The 17,502-nt window shown below is 46.6% G+C and overlaps 1 protein-coding gene and 16 non-coding genes across 17 annotated transcripts; all 17 read right to left on the reverse strand.

Annotated features, from left to right (window-relative positions):
* Positions 1–1,090: 1,090 nt before the first annotated feature.
* Positions 1,091–1,162, reverse strand: Trnat-cgu (transfer RNA threonine (anticodon CGU)). The gene has a single exon. It is a non-coding gene; the product is annotated as a tRNA-Thr (tRNA).
* A 168-nt stretch (positions 1,163–1,330) lies between these two features.
* Trnat-cgu (transfer RNA threonine (anticodon CGU)) lies at positions 1,331–1,402 on the reverse strand. Its single transcript has one exon. It is a non-coding gene; the product is annotated as a tRNA-Thr (tRNA).
* A 169-nt stretch (positions 1,403–1,571) lies between these two features.
* Trnat-cgu (transfer RNA threonine (anticodon CGU)) lies at positions 1,572–1,643 on the reverse strand. The gene has a single exon. It is a non-coding gene; the product is annotated as a tRNA-Thr (tRNA).
* Positions 1,644–1,812: 169 nt separating this feature from the next.
* Positions 1,813–1,884, reverse strand: Trnat-cgu (transfer RNA threonine (anticodon CGU)). The gene has a single exon. It is a non-coding gene; the product is annotated as a tRNA-Thr (tRNA).
* Positions 1,885–2,053: 169 nt separating this feature from the next.
* Trnat-cgu (transfer RNA threonine (anticodon CGU)) lies at positions 2,054–2,125 on the reverse strand. The gene has a single exon. It is a non-coding gene; the product is annotated as a tRNA-Thr (tRNA).
* Positions 2,126–2,295: 170 nt separating this feature from the next.
* Trnat-cgu (transfer RNA threonine (anticodon CGU)) lies at positions 2,296–2,367 on the reverse strand. The gene has a single exon. It is a non-coding gene; the product is annotated as a tRNA-Thr (tRNA).
* Positions 2,368–2,532: 165 nt separating this feature from the next.
* Positions 2,533–2,604, reverse strand: Trnat-cgu (transfer RNA threonine (anticodon CGU)). The gene has a single exon. It is a non-coding gene; the product is annotated as a tRNA-Thr (tRNA).
* A 5,119-nt stretch (positions 2,605–7,723) lies between these two features.
* Trnat-cgu (transfer RNA threonine (anticodon CGU)) lies at positions 7,724–7,795 on the reverse strand. The gene has a single exon. It is a non-coding gene; the product is annotated as a tRNA-Thr (tRNA).
* Positions 7,796–7,960: 165 nt separating this feature from the next.
* Trnat-cgu (transfer RNA threonine (anticodon CGU)) lies at positions 7,961–8,032 on the reverse strand. Its single transcript has one exon. It is a non-coding gene; the product is annotated as a tRNA-Thr (tRNA).
* A 158-nt stretch (positions 8,033–8,190) lies between these two features.
* Trnat-cgu (transfer RNA threonine (anticodon CGU)) lies at positions 8,191–8,262 on the reverse strand. Its single transcript has one exon. It is a non-coding gene; the product is annotated as a tRNA-Thr (tRNA).
* A 165-nt stretch (positions 8,263–8,427) lies between these two features.
* Positions 8,428–8,499, reverse strand: Trnat-cgu (transfer RNA threonine (anticodon CGU)). The gene has a single exon. It is a non-coding gene; the product is annotated as a tRNA-Thr (tRNA).
* Positions 8,500–8,659: 160 nt separating this feature from the next.
* On the reverse strand, positions 8,660–9,531 carry LOC135378212 (uncharacterized). The gene has a single exon (XM_064611161.1). It carries the CDS (start codon positions 9,529–9,531, stop codon positions 8,677–8,679), a length of 855 nt encoding a protein of 284 aa, XP_064467231.1. The 3' UTR covers positions 8,660–8,676.
* A 578-nt stretch (positions 9,532–10,109) lies between these two features.
* Positions 10,110–10,181, reverse strand: Trnat-cgu (transfer RNA threonine (anticodon CGU)). The gene has a single exon. It is a non-coding gene; the product is annotated as a tRNA-Thr (tRNA).
* Positions 10,182–15,219: 5,038 nt separating this feature from the next.
* On the reverse strand, positions 15,220–15,291 carry Trnat-cgu (transfer RNA threonine (anticodon CGU)). Its single transcript has one exon. It is a non-coding gene; the product is annotated as a tRNA-Thr (tRNA).
* A 165-nt stretch (positions 15,292–15,456) lies between these two features.
* On the reverse strand, positions 15,457–15,528 carry Trnat-cgu (transfer RNA threonine (anticodon CGU)). Its single transcript has one exon. It is a non-coding gene; the product is annotated as a tRNA-Thr (tRNA).
* A 169-nt stretch (positions 15,529–15,697) lies between these two features.
* Positions 15,698–15,769, reverse strand: Trnat-cgu (transfer RNA threonine (anticodon CGU)). Its single transcript has one exon. It is a non-coding gene; the product is annotated as a tRNA-Thr (tRNA).
* Positions 15,770–15,932: 163 nt separating this feature from the next.
* Positions 15,933–16,004, reverse strand: Trnat-cgu (transfer RNA threonine (anticodon CGU)). The gene has a single exon. It is a non-coding gene; the product is annotated as a tRNA-Thr (tRNA).
* Positions 16,005–17,502: the final 1,498 nt, after the last annotated feature.

A 17,502-nucleotide genomic window follows, 5' to 3' on the forward strand; every position in this document is an offset into this window, starting at 1 on the left:
ACACACAGGATAGAAAAAAAAATACATGGTACACAACGCACAGGTTAAACACGTCACACACAGAGAGTAATAATTTACATAGAGGACAGCGATTCACACAGATGCTGTAACCACGGTGGTGCTTCCAAATGCTGCATGCAGCATAGCTTCAGCTGCGTTATTTCTACTTTAAAATACTGCATGGGCGACGCCAATGGCTCTTCATTTCTGTCTGCCATACGCAGCTTCCACAAGCAATACATAGCTATCAGCATGATAATATCGTAGCGTATATCTTCATTCGGATGTAAAGGTAGGAATCTGATTGTATGTGGGTTCAGAGAGAGGCGTTTATTCAGTACTTTAATCTGTATGTCGTCCCAGAAAAACTGTGCTTCCGTACAATCAAGAAAGATGTGGTCAACGGTTTCAGGAACTTTGCAAAACCTGCAGTTGGCAGACCATGGAACATATATGCCTTTCTGTTCCAACCATGCTTTCACAGAGAGCGTTGATGTATGAAGCTTGAAAAAGAATGTTTTCATATTCGGCTTTATGTGCATGCGTTTGACCCTGTGTAAAACGTCCGCTCCAGGCCACTCAGACGGAATTTGCCTGTAAATTGGCACGGGAAACAAGGTATCTATCAAATGGGCTGCCAACACTTTCTTTGAAACCGAAAAGAGGTAATCTGGGGTAAACCTGACTTTTAGAAAGTTGACGCAGTCCACGACCTCCTGATAAAACCCTGTCAACTGCAAGCCTTGGTCGTGGAAGCCAACATATATATCAGGCATATAGTGGTAGGCTACTGCTCTCTTCACGGCGTCTAATAGGGGGTGCACAGACTGCCTATAAAACCAGAGTCTCATAATTAGCTGCTTTACAAACAAGTGCTGTAGACCTAAACCTCCGTCCTTGACTTTCTTGAAAAGGCTATAGTGGCACGTTCTGATGTTTCTCACCTCCCTCTACGAACACCTGCGCCGTCCAATATTTACATAGTGTAGTCATAGAATGAATACTGTTCAATGTTGTTGTTTTTTGTTCGTTCAAGATGGCTACATCATCACCAGGAATAATACGTTTCATAATGAAAACGCGGGACAGCTGCCGCCAGTGATGTTTGAACTCACGACCCCTGATTTACGAGACCAGTGCTCTACCACTGAGCTACAGCGGCACGTTCTGATGTTTCTCACCTCCCTCTACGAACGCCGAAGCCGTCCAATATTTGCATAGAGTAGTCATGCAATGAATACTGTTCAATGTTGTTGTTTTTTTTTGTTCGTTCAAGATGGCTACATCATCACCAGGAATAATACGTTTCATAATGAAAACGCGGGACTGCTGCCGCCAGTGAGGTTTGAACTCACGACCCCTGATTTACGAGACCAGTGCTCTACCACTGAGCTATAGCGGCACGTTCTGATGCTTCTCACCTCCCTCTACGAACGCCGAAGCCGTCCAATATTTGCATAGAGTAGTCATGCAATGAATACTGTTCAATGTTGTTGTTTTTTTTTTGTTCGTTCAAGATGGCTACATCATCACCAGGAATAATACGTTTTATAATGAAAACGCGGGACAGCTGCCGCCAGTGAGGTTTGAACTCACGACCCCTGATTTACGAGACCAGTGCTCTACCACTGAGCTATAGCGGCACGTTCTGATGTTTCTCACCTCCCTCTACGAACGCCGAAGCCGTCCAATATTTGCATAGAGAAGTCATGCAATGAATACTGTTCAATGTTGTTGTTGTTTTTTTGTTCGTTCAAGATGGCTACATCATCACCAGGAATAATACGTTTCATAATGAAAACGCGGGACAGCTGCCGTCAGTGAGGTTTGAACTCACGACCCCTGATTTACGAGACCAGTGCTCTACCACTGAGCTATAGCGGTACGTTCTGATGTTTCTCACCTCCCTCTACGAACGCCGAAGCCGTCCAATATTTGCATAGAGTAGTCATGCAATGAATACTGTTCAATGTTGTTGTTTTTTTTTTGTTCGTTCAAGATGGCTACATCATCACCAGGAATAATACGTTTTATAATGAAAACGCGGGACAGCTGCCGCCAGTGAGGTTTGAACTCACGATCCCTGATTTACGAGACCAGTACTCTACCACTGAGCTATAGCGGCACGTTCTGATGTTTCTCACCTCCCTCCACGAACGCCGAAGCCGTCCAATATTTGCATAGAGTAGTCATGCAATGAATACTGTTCAATGTTGTTGTTTTTTTTTTTGTTCGTTCAAGATGGCTACATCATCACAAGGAATAATACGTTTCATAATGAAAACGCGGGACAGCTGCCGCCAGTGAGGTTTGAACTCACGACCCCTGTTTTACGAGACCAGTGCTCTACCACTGAGCTATAGTGGCACGTTCTGATGTTTCTCACCTCCCTCTACGAACACCTGCGCCGTCCAATATTTACATAGTGTAGTCATAGAATGAATACTGTTCAATGTTGTTGTTTTTTGTTCGTTCAAGATGGCGACATCATCACCAGGAATAATACGTTTCATAATGAAAACGCGGGACTGCTGCCGCCAGTGAGGTTTGAACTCACGATCCCTGATTTACGAGACCAGTGCGCTACCACTGAGCTATAGTGGCACGTTCTGATGTTTCTCACCTCCCTCTACGAACACCTGCGCCGTCCAATATTTACATAGTGTAGTCATAGAATGAATACTGTTCAATGTTGTTGTTTTTTGTTCGTTCAAGATGGCGACATCATCACCAGGAATAATACGTTTCATAATGAAAACGCGGGACAGCTGCCGCCAGTGAGGTTTGAACTCACGACCGCTGCTTTACGAGACCAATGCTCTACCACTTTTTTTTGTCCAGATATTCTTTATTAATCACAGTATACACATCTCAAACAGTATTAAAACAGTTAAAAGAGTGAACCCCGTCTCGGAGCCACTTTAGAACAGAAGAGTTGCAGCCACTCGGGCACGTCACATGCGTGCTCAGCAAACCGCTGTGTTTGCAGCAATTCCTCCGCTAAATACACCATAGGCGGCTTCCTATGTTCTTCGTTCCAACCAGCTATTACAACTTTCCATAAGCTGAACATTGCCAACACACACAATATATCATACCTGGGTCCATGCTTGTCAGCAAGTGGCAAATATCTTATGGTATGCGGATTGAGACGGATTCGCTTATCAACAGCCCTGCTTAAGTCATCCCATAAAAACTGCGCTTCGGTACAATGTATAAACACGTGTTCAATCGTTTCAGCCTCGTTACAATATCTACAGTTAGTAGACCAGGGCACAAATATCGCTTTAGCCGCTAACCACGTCTTTACTGGCAAAGTGTTTGTGTGCAGCTTGAAGAAAAATGTTTTGATTCTGGCTTTGATGGGCATTTTTTTGACTCTGCACAGGATATCAGATCCTGTTGAGTCTTCCGGAATATCTCGGTAAAGTGGCACTGGAAAAAGCGCGTCTACAAGATCAGCCTTCAGCCTAGATTTGGACAGATTGAAGATGTATTCACGTGAAAACCTTGCCAGTAAAAATCGCATGCTCTGGATTACTTCCACATAGAAGGGGGACACAGTAAACATTCGACGTACACTCGACACCACAATATCAGGAAGATAGACATGACCAATGTTCTGTAGCATGGTTCTAATCACCGGATGATTGCATTTTCGAAAAAACAGTCTCATACTTAGTTTCATCACAAATAAATGTAGGAGGCCTACGCCCCCTTTACGGACCGATCTGAAGAGATTATCTCTTCGCATTGCCTTGAAGCTCGACTTCCAGATAAGCGTAGCGAACACACGATGAAAATGTTGTATATTGCTTCGCATGCAGTGTAGCACTTGCAACCAGTATACAACAGTGGCGACCAAGAACGTGTTGCATACTTCTGCTCTTTGGAAGATGGAAAGCTCCCGTGCTTTCCATATGTTTGCATGCGTTCTCACTTTCACACAAAGTTTCGTCCATGTGCCACTGATGCTTCTGCCCCCCTGTAGTGGGACACCTAAGTAGTTCCTTGGTACGCACTGCCACTTGATGCCTTGAAATACTTCGGGAGTTGTCCCCCATTGACCTACCCACATTCCGACAGATTTGTTCCTGTTGAGGCTAGCACCCGATAGCTTGCAGTATTGTTCAATCTCGCATATGACACCAACAACACTTTTTTTCTCGGAAACAACAAAAGTTAGATCATCTGCATAGCCCAACACTTTCACCTCGCAGGTGCCGAGATGAAACCCTTCTATGCTGGGGTTGCTAATAATCCTTCTACACAGTGGTTCTATATAAAGATTGAACAAGAGAGGCGACAACGGACATCCCTGCCTCACTGATGAACGGAGAATAATGCTTTCTGAACAGGTTTTGTTGAGAACAAGCTTCGTTGACGCGTCTCTATAACACAAACGCACACGGTCTATAAACTCTTGGCCCAGGTTCATCACGTTCAATATGGAAAATAAGAAGTCGTGGCAAACCTTATCAAAAGCTTTCGAGAGGTCTCCTTGAAGCACTGCCGCCTGATCTCCTTCTTGGGCACACACGTCGACGACTGTTCGCAACACATGCACGTTGGTCTGAATGCTCCTGCCTCTGATTGCGCACGTTTGATGCTGACCTATCAGGATCGGAATCACCTTCTGTAGACGAGCCGCGAGTACTTTCGCAAATAGCTTGTAATCCAGGTTGCATAGGGTGATTGGTCTAAAATCTGTCACTTGAGGGACAATCCCCGCGGGTATCTTCTTAGGGATGAAAACTGTGTGAGAACGCCGAAAAGATGCAGGGAAGGTGCCTTGTCTTTCTGACTCCTTGTACACTTCTAACAAAACGGGAGCGATGAAGTCAGCAAACACCTGATAGAACTCCCCCACTAAGCCATCAGGACCAGGCGTCTTGTTTTTCCCGAGTGATTGTATCGCATGTTTTATCTCAGCTAGCTCAAGCGGAGCACCCAGTGTTCTCTTTTCCTCCTCTGTCAACTTGGCCACATCCGCCCACTGCGTTATCTCAGCGACGTTCGGTTGCGGTTTCCTTGGTTTCCCAATCAAATTTTCGAAGTACTCGTAGAAACATTTTTGTATCATTCCTTCATCACTAATTATTGCCCCCTCCTGTTCAATCTCTTCTATAGCTTTCACCCGAACATGTTCCAGCTCATGTCGGACGTGTCTCTTACTGGGCAACTCGTCCGGTAAATATTGTCTGGATCTGGACCGTATTCTTGCCCCCTCATATCTCGTTTGATTGATTAGTTCCAGCTCATATTTTGTGTCATCCATTTCTTTACTTAACGATCCCGGGTTTTTGGACTCAGCCTTGATAATAACGCTCAGGTTCTTCTTTAGTTCTTCCTCTCGCCATTTTTCACGGTATGCCAGCACACTGCTCCTCTCGATTGCTATAAAACGTACACGTTGTTTAAAGAGATCCCACGCTGAGCTCCACGTTCTGTCAGTTGTTATGAGTCCTGCAATCTCATCCTTTACCAACCCAACGAAGCTCTCATCATCGAGTATCCTCACATTCATCTTCCACAACGACCATCCATCGCTTCTGGCCATCTTTCTGTCTTGACCGAGGGTCGCCTTTACTAAACAGTGGTCACTAAAATACGCAGGCCTCACACCGTATCTCGTGACCTTCTTCTTGCACAGTGTTGATATGTATACTCTATCTAATCTCGCGTGGGAATTCCCTTGAAAGTGTGTAAATACGGGAGGCGTTCCTTTCATGCACTCAAATGCATCCGTCATGCTGCAATTTGTTATTAAAGCTTGCAAGGCTACTTCGCTCTTGTCGGCAGTGTTTTTGATTCTATTCCGATCGTTATCGCTTAACGTACAGTTGAAGTCGCCCAGCAGAACTGTGTTGTCCACTTCCTCTGCTATGTCACCCACGGAGTGGAAAAAAGCGACCCTTTCTAACATATCGTTGGGCGCATACACACCGATAAAGCGCCATATCTCGTTGTCTACAAGGGCGTCTAATTTCGCTATTCGACCTTGATCATCAGTAGAGTACTGCAGCGGAAGCATGTTTTGTCTCTTTCTTAAACACAGCAAAGTTCCGGCCGAACACCCAACCGCGTGGCTGACGACAACATCGAAGTCAGATGCAAACACATACGATATCAATTCCGTCGTCTTTTCTTCAGAGCAGATCTTAGTTTCCTGAACTGCTAGCACATCAATATCGTCGTGGTCTTGAAGATAACGTTTAAGTTGATACTGTTTCTTTCTTGAGTTGAGTCCCCTCACCTTTATGGTCCCTACAGTGATTGATGTGCCTCTCATGGAACGGCCGCGTCAATTAATAAAAGCCGAGAGCAGTTCATACTTATCTCCATTGCCATATAGCGGACGATCAGCTGAGTGCATGCCAAGTCACATTAAAGAGTTCCAAAATTGATGTCGTTGAGGCAGGATCCCGCAGTTTCCTGCGGCGTTAATGGAGGAAAACCTGTTGGATCTGTCTGTCTGAGTCTCTTTGCTGCAGAAGTAGTCATTCGCATATCCTGTTTAAGAAGTTCGTCATCGCTGCCATCAACTGAGGAACTTCTCTCTTTCCTTCTTGCTGCCGGGTCATAGTCTTTGGGGGCGTCCTGGCCGTGCACATCTCCTTTGCCAACGGTCGACTCCTCTGGGCGATCAGCGTTGTGAAAGGCCTCCTTTGTTCCTTCCCTTTCGTTCTCGCAGGCTTCCACCATTGTGACGTCATCTGTGCGGTCGGCGAACATCTCCCTGGCTGGCTCGTCCGTCCGCTTTACACGTGACGCATACGTCGCTACACACTCCTCTTCGTCGTGCCCGAATCTCTTACATTTTTTACACCAGGGCGTATTGCAGGACTTCCTGATGTGGCCCGCCATCTTGCAACGTAGGCAAAGCGGAGCGCGACCTTGTACGTCCAACAGAACCTGACAACCGTCGATGAACATCAGGTGCGGGATATCGTCCACAGACACTTTATCTTTGACTTCAAAAACTATTTCTCTTGTAGTAGATTCCACGCCCTCGAAGAATGACGACTTCCATTTCTGGCGAACGATATCCTTTACTGCACCAAACGCTGATAACGCCCTAACAACTGAGACGTCCGGGATATTTCTCGGCATCTAGTGCAACTTGACGACCACCTGTTTAACGTTCGGGTCGATGATTTTGCAACTCCTACCTTTCACCTTCAGTTCCTTTAACGCAAGGAAATTTTCCTTCGCCACACCGTCGTGGAAGCTGAGAGTCCACCCGTGGTTATATTGAAACACACCAAAGTTCGCAACGTTCTCCTTGTTCACTTTCCCTTGTAACGCTTCCCCGAAGTGATGCACGTTGTACGGTTTTCCGGCAGGATCAGCATGAAGGAAAATAGTGTTGTGGGAAATTCTCCCAGCAGGTATGGAAGGCAGAATCAACCTGTAATCCGTTGCTTGCGCGTCCTTTGTTCCTGTATGTACTGCATTCCCCCGGCTAGGCCTAGCCGTATTCGCCGCTCCCACGGAGCTCATCGTTTCTGCGACCGATCGCTAACGCTGCCGGAAGTAGAATCCGAGCTATAGCGTCACGTTCTGACGTTTCTCACCTCCCTCTACGAACACCTCAGCCGTCCAATATTTGCATAGTGTAGTCATAGAATGAATACTGTTCAATGTTGTTGTTTTTTGTTCGTTCACGATGGCTACATCATCACCAGGAATAATACGTTTCATAATGAAAACGCGGGACAGCTGCCGCCAGTGAGGTTTGAACTCACGACCGCTGCTTTACGAGACCAGTGCTCTACCACTGAGCTATAGCGGCACGTTCTGATGATTTTCATCTCCCTCTACGAACGCCTGAGCCGTCCAATATTTGCATAGAGTAGTCATGCAATGAATACATTTCTATATTCTTGTTTTTTGTTCGTTCAAGTTGGCTACGTCATCACCAGGAATAATACGTTTCATAATGAAAACGCGGGACAGCTGCCGCCAGTGAGGTTTGAACTCACGACCCCTGGTTTACGAGACCAATGCTCTACCACTGAGCTATAGCGCCACGTTCTTACATTCCTCACCTCCCTCTATGAACGCCTAAGCCGTCCAATATTTGCATAGAGTAGTCATGCAATGAATACATTTCAATATTCTTGTTCGTTCAAGTTGGCTACGTCATCACCAGGAATAATGCGTTTCGTAATGAAAACGCGAGACAGCTGCCGCCAGTGAGGTTTGAACTCACGACCCCTGGTTTACGAGACCAATGCTTTACCACTGAGCTATAGCGCCACGTTCTTACATTTCTCACCTCCCTCTATGAACGCCTAAGCCGTCCAATATTTGCAGAGAGTAGTCATGCAATGAATACATTTCAATATTCTTGTTTTTTGTTCGTTCAAGTTGGCTACGTCATCACCAGGAATAATACGTTTCATAATGAAAACGCGGGACAGCTGCCGCCAGTGAGGTTTGAACTCACGACCCCTGGTTTACGAGACCAATGCTCTACCACTGAGCTATAGCGGCACGTTCTGACGTTTTTCACCTCCCTCTACTTTTTTCTTTTCCACCTTTATTTCTCAGAGCTTACTACTCTGAGTCACGTCGACTCAATACCTCACAATACCATACACAATACGACAAAATCACAGAGAGAGAATACGATGTTTCTCCTCTATACCGGACACGTTAATAACACAATTTCTACAAAACATTCAGCCTTTCGCAGACTGTATCTAACCACTCAGGCACTTCTAAGAGCTGAGTACAAGCTAACTTTACCTGCAGTAGTTCGGCTTTGAAATATTTCATAGGAGGACACAAGGGCTCTTCGTTCCTATCGGCCATACGAAGCTTCCACAAACAGTACATGGCAACAAGAAGAACGATATCGTATCTCACATTTTCACCTGGGCGTAATGGGAGGAAGCGGATAGTGTGAGGATTAAGCGAAAGACGGCGCTTAAGGACTTTGAACTGTAAGTCATCCCAAAAGAATAAAGCTTCTGTGCAGTCCAGAAAAAGGTGATCGACAGTCTCGGGCGTGTTGCAAAATCTGCAATTCACGGACCACGGAACATACAATCCCTTCTGTTGAAGCCAAGCTTTCACGGGCAGTGTGGACGTGTGTAATTTAAAGAAAAATGACTTCATGTTGGGCTTGACCGGCATCTTCCTGACTCTGCACAATACATCCGTGCCGTGCCATCCGGAGGGGATTTGACGGTAGATGGGCACAGGAAAGAGTACATCGAGAAGATGAACTACCAACGTTTTCTTGGCGACAGAAAAGAGGTACTCTAAGCTGAATCTAGCCTTCAAGAAGTTTAGGCTCTCGACAACCTCTTTGTAGAACCCGCTTAAGCGTAGACTTTCTTCGTGAAACCCAACATATATATCGGGAATGTAGTTGTACGCAAGGGCCCGCTTGATGGTGTCCAGAATCGGGTGTGAACTCTGCCTATAAAAAAACAGTCTCATGACGAGTTGCTTGATGTAGAGATGCTGTAAGCCTAGTCCGCCGTCCTTGACTTTCTTGAACAGGTTTTGTCTTCGCATCCTTTCGAACGTTGAACACCATATTGTGCTGGCAAATATGCGATGACAACGATGTATAATTTTGCGGGAGCATTGCAGGACTTGCAAGAGGTAAATCAGCTTAGCGGCCAGAAAAACATTGCACACAGAAGCTCGTTGAAACATTGAGAGATCTTGTTTTTTCCAGGTCGAAGCATGTGTCCTAATGTTTTGTAATCGCTCCGACCACAAGAAGGTCGTGTTACAACTTTTGTCTAACGGGACCCCAAGGTAGCAAGGACCACGGGTTTGCCACTGAACGCCACAAAAGAATTCCGGGGCTGTTCCCCATTGACCGCACCATATCCCCAGAGATTTGTCCTTGTTTAGACGTGCCCCAGAGACTTGACCAAACACATGAAGTTGCGTTTCTCGTGACAGACAAGCCAAGTGTCGTCAAAGTTATTCACCTCCCTCTACGAACGGCTAAGCAGTCCAATATTTGCGTAGAGTAGTCATGCAATGAATACTGTTCAATGTTGTTGTTTTTATTTTGTTCGTTCAAGATGGCTACATCATCACCAGGAACAATACGTTTCATAATGAAAACGCGGGACAGCTGCCGCCAGTGAGGTTTGAACTCACGACCCCTGGTTTACGAGACCAGTGCTCTACCACTGAGCTATAGCGGCTTTTTTTTTTTTACGTCGCTACATTAAAACCATTACATCATAAAAGGTCACCCACACTGTGGTGGCCGTACGCTATTACTGCTAGCGTACCTTCAACTCCTAGTGCTACGCGAGGCACCCGCAGTTCACGTTACAGCACAGTTTTTTTTTCACGGGTTACTCAGGCATTTCTGAAGTGTCGGGAGATCCATTGCTCCACCCCTGTCTGTGTCCATCAAGCTAAGAGACCACTGCGCTACCTGGGCAACATATTCCCAATGACTCTTGTTTCTCGCTCTACCATCTGCCTTGTCATTTCGATCTGACCAGATTGCTTGGATTCCAAGCAACAAGATGACTTCCGCGGTTTGTCCAGGCATGCTCTGTATTGGACGCAGATATTTAAGGCTCTCCCATGTCACATCCAACCTCTGCCCCAGAGCTTTCTCAATATCTGACCAAATACATATAGCATTTCTGCATTCTGTAAATAGATGCCGAACCGTCTCTTCCGCTGAACAGAAGTAGCACTTCGTCGACATCACTAGGAAACCCTTGTTCAGTAACCATCTGTTCGTTGGAAGGGTCTCCGTCAACAATCCTATGAAGGTGTTTTTTACGTACTGCGCCACCGAGTAATGCCTTAGCCTAGCCATTACATTTGCCTGCCTTTTACCCGCCGTCGGACTCCAATATATGGGTACCGGGCAAACATTCTCCAACACCGCCCAGTACAGAGTCTTTCGCTTAACTCCCACTAGGTAATCCCATGAAAACCTCAGAGTCAGAAAACGCACAGCGTAAGCTATCTCCTTATAAAAGGCACTCACTTTCCTTGCACTTCTACCCCGGCCATACCAGGATGATACCGTCCATTCTCCAAGATAACAAGTACCTAAAGTTTGCATGGCCCACCGTAAGAGCGGGCTGCGCACATTACGAAAATACATGAATCGATGCACCAAGATTTTCACTTCAAGATTCACTAGGCCAAATCCACCCATCTTTAGACCTCGAAACAAATTGTTCCTGGCCATTCTCTCGAAGGATGAATTCCAAATGTTCTGGGCAAAGATCCTGTGCACATTCCCAATCACCTGAGCGTTACACGGCGCCGCCTCACCCACATACCACAGCACTGGATACAAAACAGCATTAGAAAGGTACGCCCTATTTAAAAAGGTCAGCGACCTCCCCCGAATTCCTGCCACCTTCCCACGCACCGCTCCCAGGCGGAATGTCCATGATGACCCTATAGGAGCGTCTCGGTCTAACACAATTCCAAGATACTTAAGCCTCCCCACTTCAAAAGTGACTTCCATGAAGTTGACAGGGGTCGTCCCCCAGTCGCCTAGCCACGAGCCTTTAGTCTTTTTTATATTCAGCACCGCACCCGAAGCTCTAGAAAATTCACCCACATGACGAAGCACATTTCCTATTTGTTCCTTGGAAGAACAAATCACAGCCAGGTCATCGGCGTAGCACAACACTTTCACCTCTGCTGTAGGCGTTCTCAGGCCAATCACTGTAGTGTCCTGTAATATACGTTTTTTTTTTTTTTTTTTTTGATTGGGTGTTAGCGCCGCGAAGCAACTGTGGCTATGAGCGACGTACAGATGTGGACAGACGGAGAGAGGATAGCAGGAAGGAGTGGGGGACAGGGGGGTTAGTATGCGTCCTGGGCCGACTTCAGGGGGAACTGTGCCGACATTCGTCTGGAAAGTCTTCGGAAAACCCAGGGAAAACCTCAGACAGCACAGCCGGCGGTAGGATTCGAACCCACCACCTCCCAGTCTTTAGCACGACCTTGGTTACCACCAACGAGCGGACGCCTTAGCCCACTCGGCCATGCCGCTGGTGTAATATACGTCTGCACAGGGGTTCTATATACAATGCAAATAACGTAGGAGAGAGGGGACATCCCTGACGAACAGATGCTCGCACGGGGATGCTTTCCGTTATCCTGCCGTTCACTACCAGACTTAGTGTAAGTTCTCTGTAGCACAGTTTAACCCAGTTGAACACATATTCTCCAACCTGGCATTGTTTCAGCAACTCGAACAAATATTCGTGTTTAACCCGATCGAAAGCCTTGCTCAGATCTGCCTGCAATACGGCGAGCGGCGTGCCAGTCATTTCTGCCCATTCCCACACTGTCCGCATAATATGCAACTGTTCGGTGATCGATCTGCCTTTCAAGCCGTATGCCTGGTGGTTTCCAATCAATTCCCTGAGCCCCAATTGCAGTCTTTTCGCTAAAATCTTGGCAAGGATTTTGTAATCACTACAGAGCAAGCTGATGGGTCTGAAGTCACTTACTGTAGGAACTGCGCAGTTGTTCTTTGGCAGGAGCACGGTATGCGCTTTTCTCAAAGACGGCGGAAGTAACTTCCGTTTGTATATATCAGCATATACATTTTCCAATACTCCAGCTACTTGATCACAAAAGGTTTGATAAAAGGAGTTTCCAATGCCATCCGGACCAGGCGCTTTATTCTTTTTCATACTTCTTATCGCTGCAGCTATCTCGTCGGCTTCAATCACAGTATTGATTTGATCTCTTACTCCTGTCGGTACTGTTGCAGTTCAGATAACTTCCGCGAGTGTGCCTGCATCCCGTGTTCTTTTATTACTGAGAAGTCTTTGGTATTCGTCGACAAATATTCTTTCAATTTCCCTTTCCTCCTCAATGACGCCTGCTATGCCTTTGAGTCTTCTGATCGTTTTTCGTTCAGCATGCTTGCGCTCCATTGTCAAGAAGACCCGCGCAGGCTGTTCATCTGCAGCGAGAGCCTGCTCCCTGCTCCGAACCACCGCTCCCCTGTATCTCTTCTGGAGGATTCTGAGGTACTCTTCCTTGCACTTCTTTATCTCATCAACAAAGCTCCCTGGATTTGCTTCTTCCTCCTGCACCAACTTCAAAAGAAGATCTTTATAAGCCTTCCTCTCTTCATCCTCCTCTCTCTTCCTTCTTTCGCCTTCTTCTTTGGCAACCCTTTGCACCTTCAACTTGAACTTCTCCCACGTACAAGCGTCACATGCCTCTGACTGCAACATGTGGCTAAGCTCTGAAGCGATCCTATTGCAAAATTTTTCACCTTTTAGAAGCTCCTCATTCAACTTCCAATGGCCCTGCCCACTCATCTGCCGAACTTCGCTCTTTCCCAGGGAAATAGTAGTCGCAACCAAAGCATGATCCGAGAATGGCACCGGGACAGTTGCAACCTTGCACCGACCCCTCTTCAGCGAGGCGGACATATAGATCCTATCTAGTCTGGCATGGCTGTTTCCTTGCCAATGGGTAAAGTTTACTTGTCCGTTACCACATTCCTCAGATGCATCTACAATGTCAACTATATCACATAGTTTACGAAGTACAGACACACTTCCATCTTTCACGCGACGCTTGGGTTGTCTGTCACTGTCCTTTGTGGTGCAATTAAAATCTCCTGCCATCAAAATTTCCGCCGAAGTGTCAGTAAAGCCATCCAGCGACTGGAAGAACTTCGTTCTATCGGTTACATTTGTTGGCGCGTAAACTGATAAGACGCGAACCAGTCTTTTCCCTAGGAAAACGTCGACCGCGGACACCCGTCCTTCAAGATCATTTCCAATTTCAGGTACTACCACTATTTCTGCACATCTTCTTATCAAAACCGCTTTTCCGGCTCTATTTGGGCTTCCTCTGGATAAGAAAATCTGATAGTGGCGTTTATAAAACTCTGCTGCTTCAATCTCTCCTTCCAAAGTTGCAATTTTGGTTTCTTGCAAACAGGCAACGTCCACTTTTTTCGCTAACAGCAAATTCAATACACACTGCTTTCGAAAACTCGACACTAAACTTACTACGTTCAGAGTAGCAATTACAAAACAACTGCGCATGTTATTTATGTGCCCTCTTCCTTTGTCTTCTGCCCGTCTGTTTTACTATTTTCTCTGCTTATCCCTTCCATATACCTGTCTCTGGTGTCATACGGCACTGTCGGCGTTGCAACAAATTTCCTTCTCTTGCTTTGCACTATTTTCCAGCTTCTTTCTGCCATTGGGTCCTCCCTTGGCCTCCGCTTTTCACCGGTGTCTTCTTCCATACGATCTCCGCTGGTTAAAATCTTCAACCCTGCCTCCTCATCTATCCCTCCGTCATGCTTTGGAGGCCTTCCAATTTCACCTTCCTGGTTGTCTTCTACGCTTGTCCTACCTCCCGCTGCCTCTTCTACCAAACCGCCGTCGTCTGCTTTCGCGGGGGTCTCTCAAGGGATGGGATCGGTGCCGTCGCTTCTGCTATCCGCCAAATCTTCTCTTTCTGCTTCCACAGCTTCCTCATGATCCATTGGTATTCCTTCTACGATGTACTCTCCTGAAGCTCTTGTCATGCTGGCATAGGTCTTAACACAATCAACCATCTCGCCGCCTACTCGGCCACACCCAGTACACCGCGGGGCGTTACACAGCCTCCTGAAATGTCCTTTTTGGCGGCAACGCAGACATATCGGCGCCCTGCCTTCCACCGTAACAAGCACTTGACTGCCATTAATCCTTGCTTGGTGAGGAACACTTTCAACAGTCACTCCCGGGTCCAGTTTGAGCGATAAAAGCCTTGACGTCGTCTCCACTTGCTCCATTCCTTCGCTTTTCCATTTCAAGCGGTTTAACTCTTTCACTTCGCCATACACTTTGAAGAAACTTTTAATCGTCTCGTCAGCGACATCAAAAGGCACCCAGTGCAGTCGAATCTTGACAAGCAAAGTCTTGTATTCTTCATCCATACGACCACCAACCACATGCTCAGCCTGGCTGTCACCAGCCATATTCCTTGCTCCGTCGGAGCTCATGTCGTGCACAACCGTCTCGGACGAAAACCGGAAGTGAACTCCACTGAGCTATAGCGGCACGTTCTGACGTTTTTCACCTCCCTCTACGAACGGCTAAGCCGTCCAATATTTGCGTAGAGTAGTCATGCAATGAATACTGTTCAATGTTGTTGTTTTTATTTTGTTCGTTCAAGATGGCTACATCATCACCAGGAATAATACGTTTCATAATGAAAACGCGGGACAGCTGCCGCCAGTGAGGTTTGAACTCACCACCAATGGTTTACGAGACCAGTGCTCTACCACTGAGCTATAGCGGCACGTTCTTACGTTCCTCACCTCCCTCTATGAACGCCTAAGCCGTCCAATATTTGCATAGAGTAGTCATGCAATGAATACATTTCAATATTCTTGTTTTTTGTTCGTTCAAGTTGGCTACGTCATCACCAGGAATAATGCGTTTCGTAATGAAAACGCGGGACAGTTGCCGCCAGTGAGGTTTGAACTCACGACCGCTGGTTTACGAGACCAGTGCTCTACCACTGAGGTATAGCGGCACGTTCTGACGTTTTTCACCTCCCTCTACGAACGGCTAAGCCGTCCAATATTTGCGTAGAGTAGTCATGCAATGAATACTGTTCTATGGTGTTGTTTTTATTTTGTTCGTTCAAGATGGCTACATCATCACGAGGAATAATACGTTTCATAATGAAAACGCGGGACAGCTGCCGCCAGTGAGGTTTGAACTTACGACCCCTCGTTTACGAGACCAGTGCTCTACCACTGAGCTATAGCGGCACGTTCTGACGTTTCTCATCTCCCTCTGCGAACGCCTGAGCCGTCCAATATTTACATAGAGTAGTCATGGAATGAATACTGTTCAATGTTGTTTTTTTGTTCGTTCAAGATGGCGACATCATCACCAGGAATAATACGTTTCATAATGAAAACGCGGGACAGCTGCCGCCAGTGAGGTTTGAACTCACCACCCCTGGTTTACGAGACCAGTGCTCTACCACTGAGCTATAGCGGCACGTTCTGAGGATTCTCACCTCCCTCTACGAACGCATAAGCCGTCCAATATTTGCGTAGAGTAGTCATGCAATGAATACTGTTCAATGTTGTTGTTTTTTATTTTGTTTGTTCAAGATGGCTACATCATCACCAGGAATAATACGTTTCATAATGAAAACGCGAGACAGCTGCCGCCAGTGAAGTTTGAACTCACGACCCGTCGTTTACGAGACCAGGGCTCTACCACACCAGCTCCGGTGGCGCAGCGGTAACGCGTGCGCTTGGAGACTGGGAGGTCCGCGGTTCGAATCCGCGGGCCGGCTGTGCCGTCTGGGGTTTTTCCTGGGTTTCCCTCAGATGTGTAATAGGCGTATGCCGGCACAGTTCCCCTGAAGTCGGCCCATGGACGCAGCTATCCTCCCCCCGAGCGGATTCCGCTCGGTCTTCCACTTCACCCTTTCCTCTCCTCCTCTCCACCACCTTTCCCTTCCCGAGAAACATGCCGCCTGGCAGGCAGACCTCTCGGGTTCCTCCCAACGACACTCCTCCTCCTCCTCCCCTGGGCTCTACCACTGACCTATAGCGGCATGTTCTGACGTTTCTCACCTCCCTCTACGAACGCCTAAGCCGTCCAATATTTGCATAGAGTAGTAATGGAATGAATACTGTTCAATGTTGTTGTTTTTTGTTCGTTCAAGATGGCTACATCATCACCAGGAATAATACGTTTCATAATCAAAACGCGGGACAGCTGTCGCCAGTGAGGTTTGAACTCACGACCCCTCGTTACGTTTAGCTATAGCGGTACGTTTTGCCGTTTCTCACCTCCCTCCAAGAATGCCTAAGCCGTCCAATATTTGCATAGAGTAGTCATGGAATGAATAGTGTTCAATGTTGTTGTTCATGGTTCGTTCAAGATCGCTACATCATCACCAGGAATAATACGTTTCATAATGAAAACGCAGGACAGCTGCCGCCAGTGAGGTTTGAACTCACGACCCTTGGTTTACGAGACCAGTGCTCTACCACTGAGCTATAGTACTTTTTTTTTCCACCAGGTACTCACTCCACCAGCTATAGTACTCTCTCTAGAGCTCTCTCTAGAGCTCTTCCGGCGATAGTACACGGCTAAGTTGTCGAAGTTGATTTTCTGTGTCCTTAATGACATATGAGGCTTCATTCTGTGAAATTCTGATGAGGCTTATGGAAGCATGGGTCAAGATATTGGACCAACTTTTGGAATTACGGGGAGATTGAAATTTAAAGGAGGAACATGCACTGAGCAACAAACCTTTAGGAACAACGTTTTGTCTAATGCAATCGGTATAAAAATACAAGTGGGAAACAAACCTTGCTTTCTTATCTAACAATTTACGAGCCTTCAGGAAAGAAGGGGATTTTGAGTTGTCCGAGATGAGTCAACGTGAACTTGAGCTTCGTGTGTTGTACCGTGAAGTGCGGAATCCTGGTTTCTTGAAAGTGGCCCCTCCCGAAGACGAAGGGATGTAGGCCTCGGA

Source organism: Ornithodoros turicata, chromosome 1, assembly GCF_037126465.1.
Source record: "Ornithodoros turicata isolate Travis chromosome 1, ASM3712646v1, whole genome shotgun sequence".
Lineage (NCBI taxonomy): Eukaryota > Metazoa > Arthropoda > Arachnida > Ixodida > Argasidae > Ornithodoros > Ornithodoros turicata.

What these genes read in the sequence shown, in the direction of transcription:
- LOC135378212 (XM_064611161.1), bottom strand. Translation starts at nt 9,531, where the DNA reads ATGCGAAGACAAAACCTGTTCAAGAAAGTCAAGGACGGCGGACTAGGC.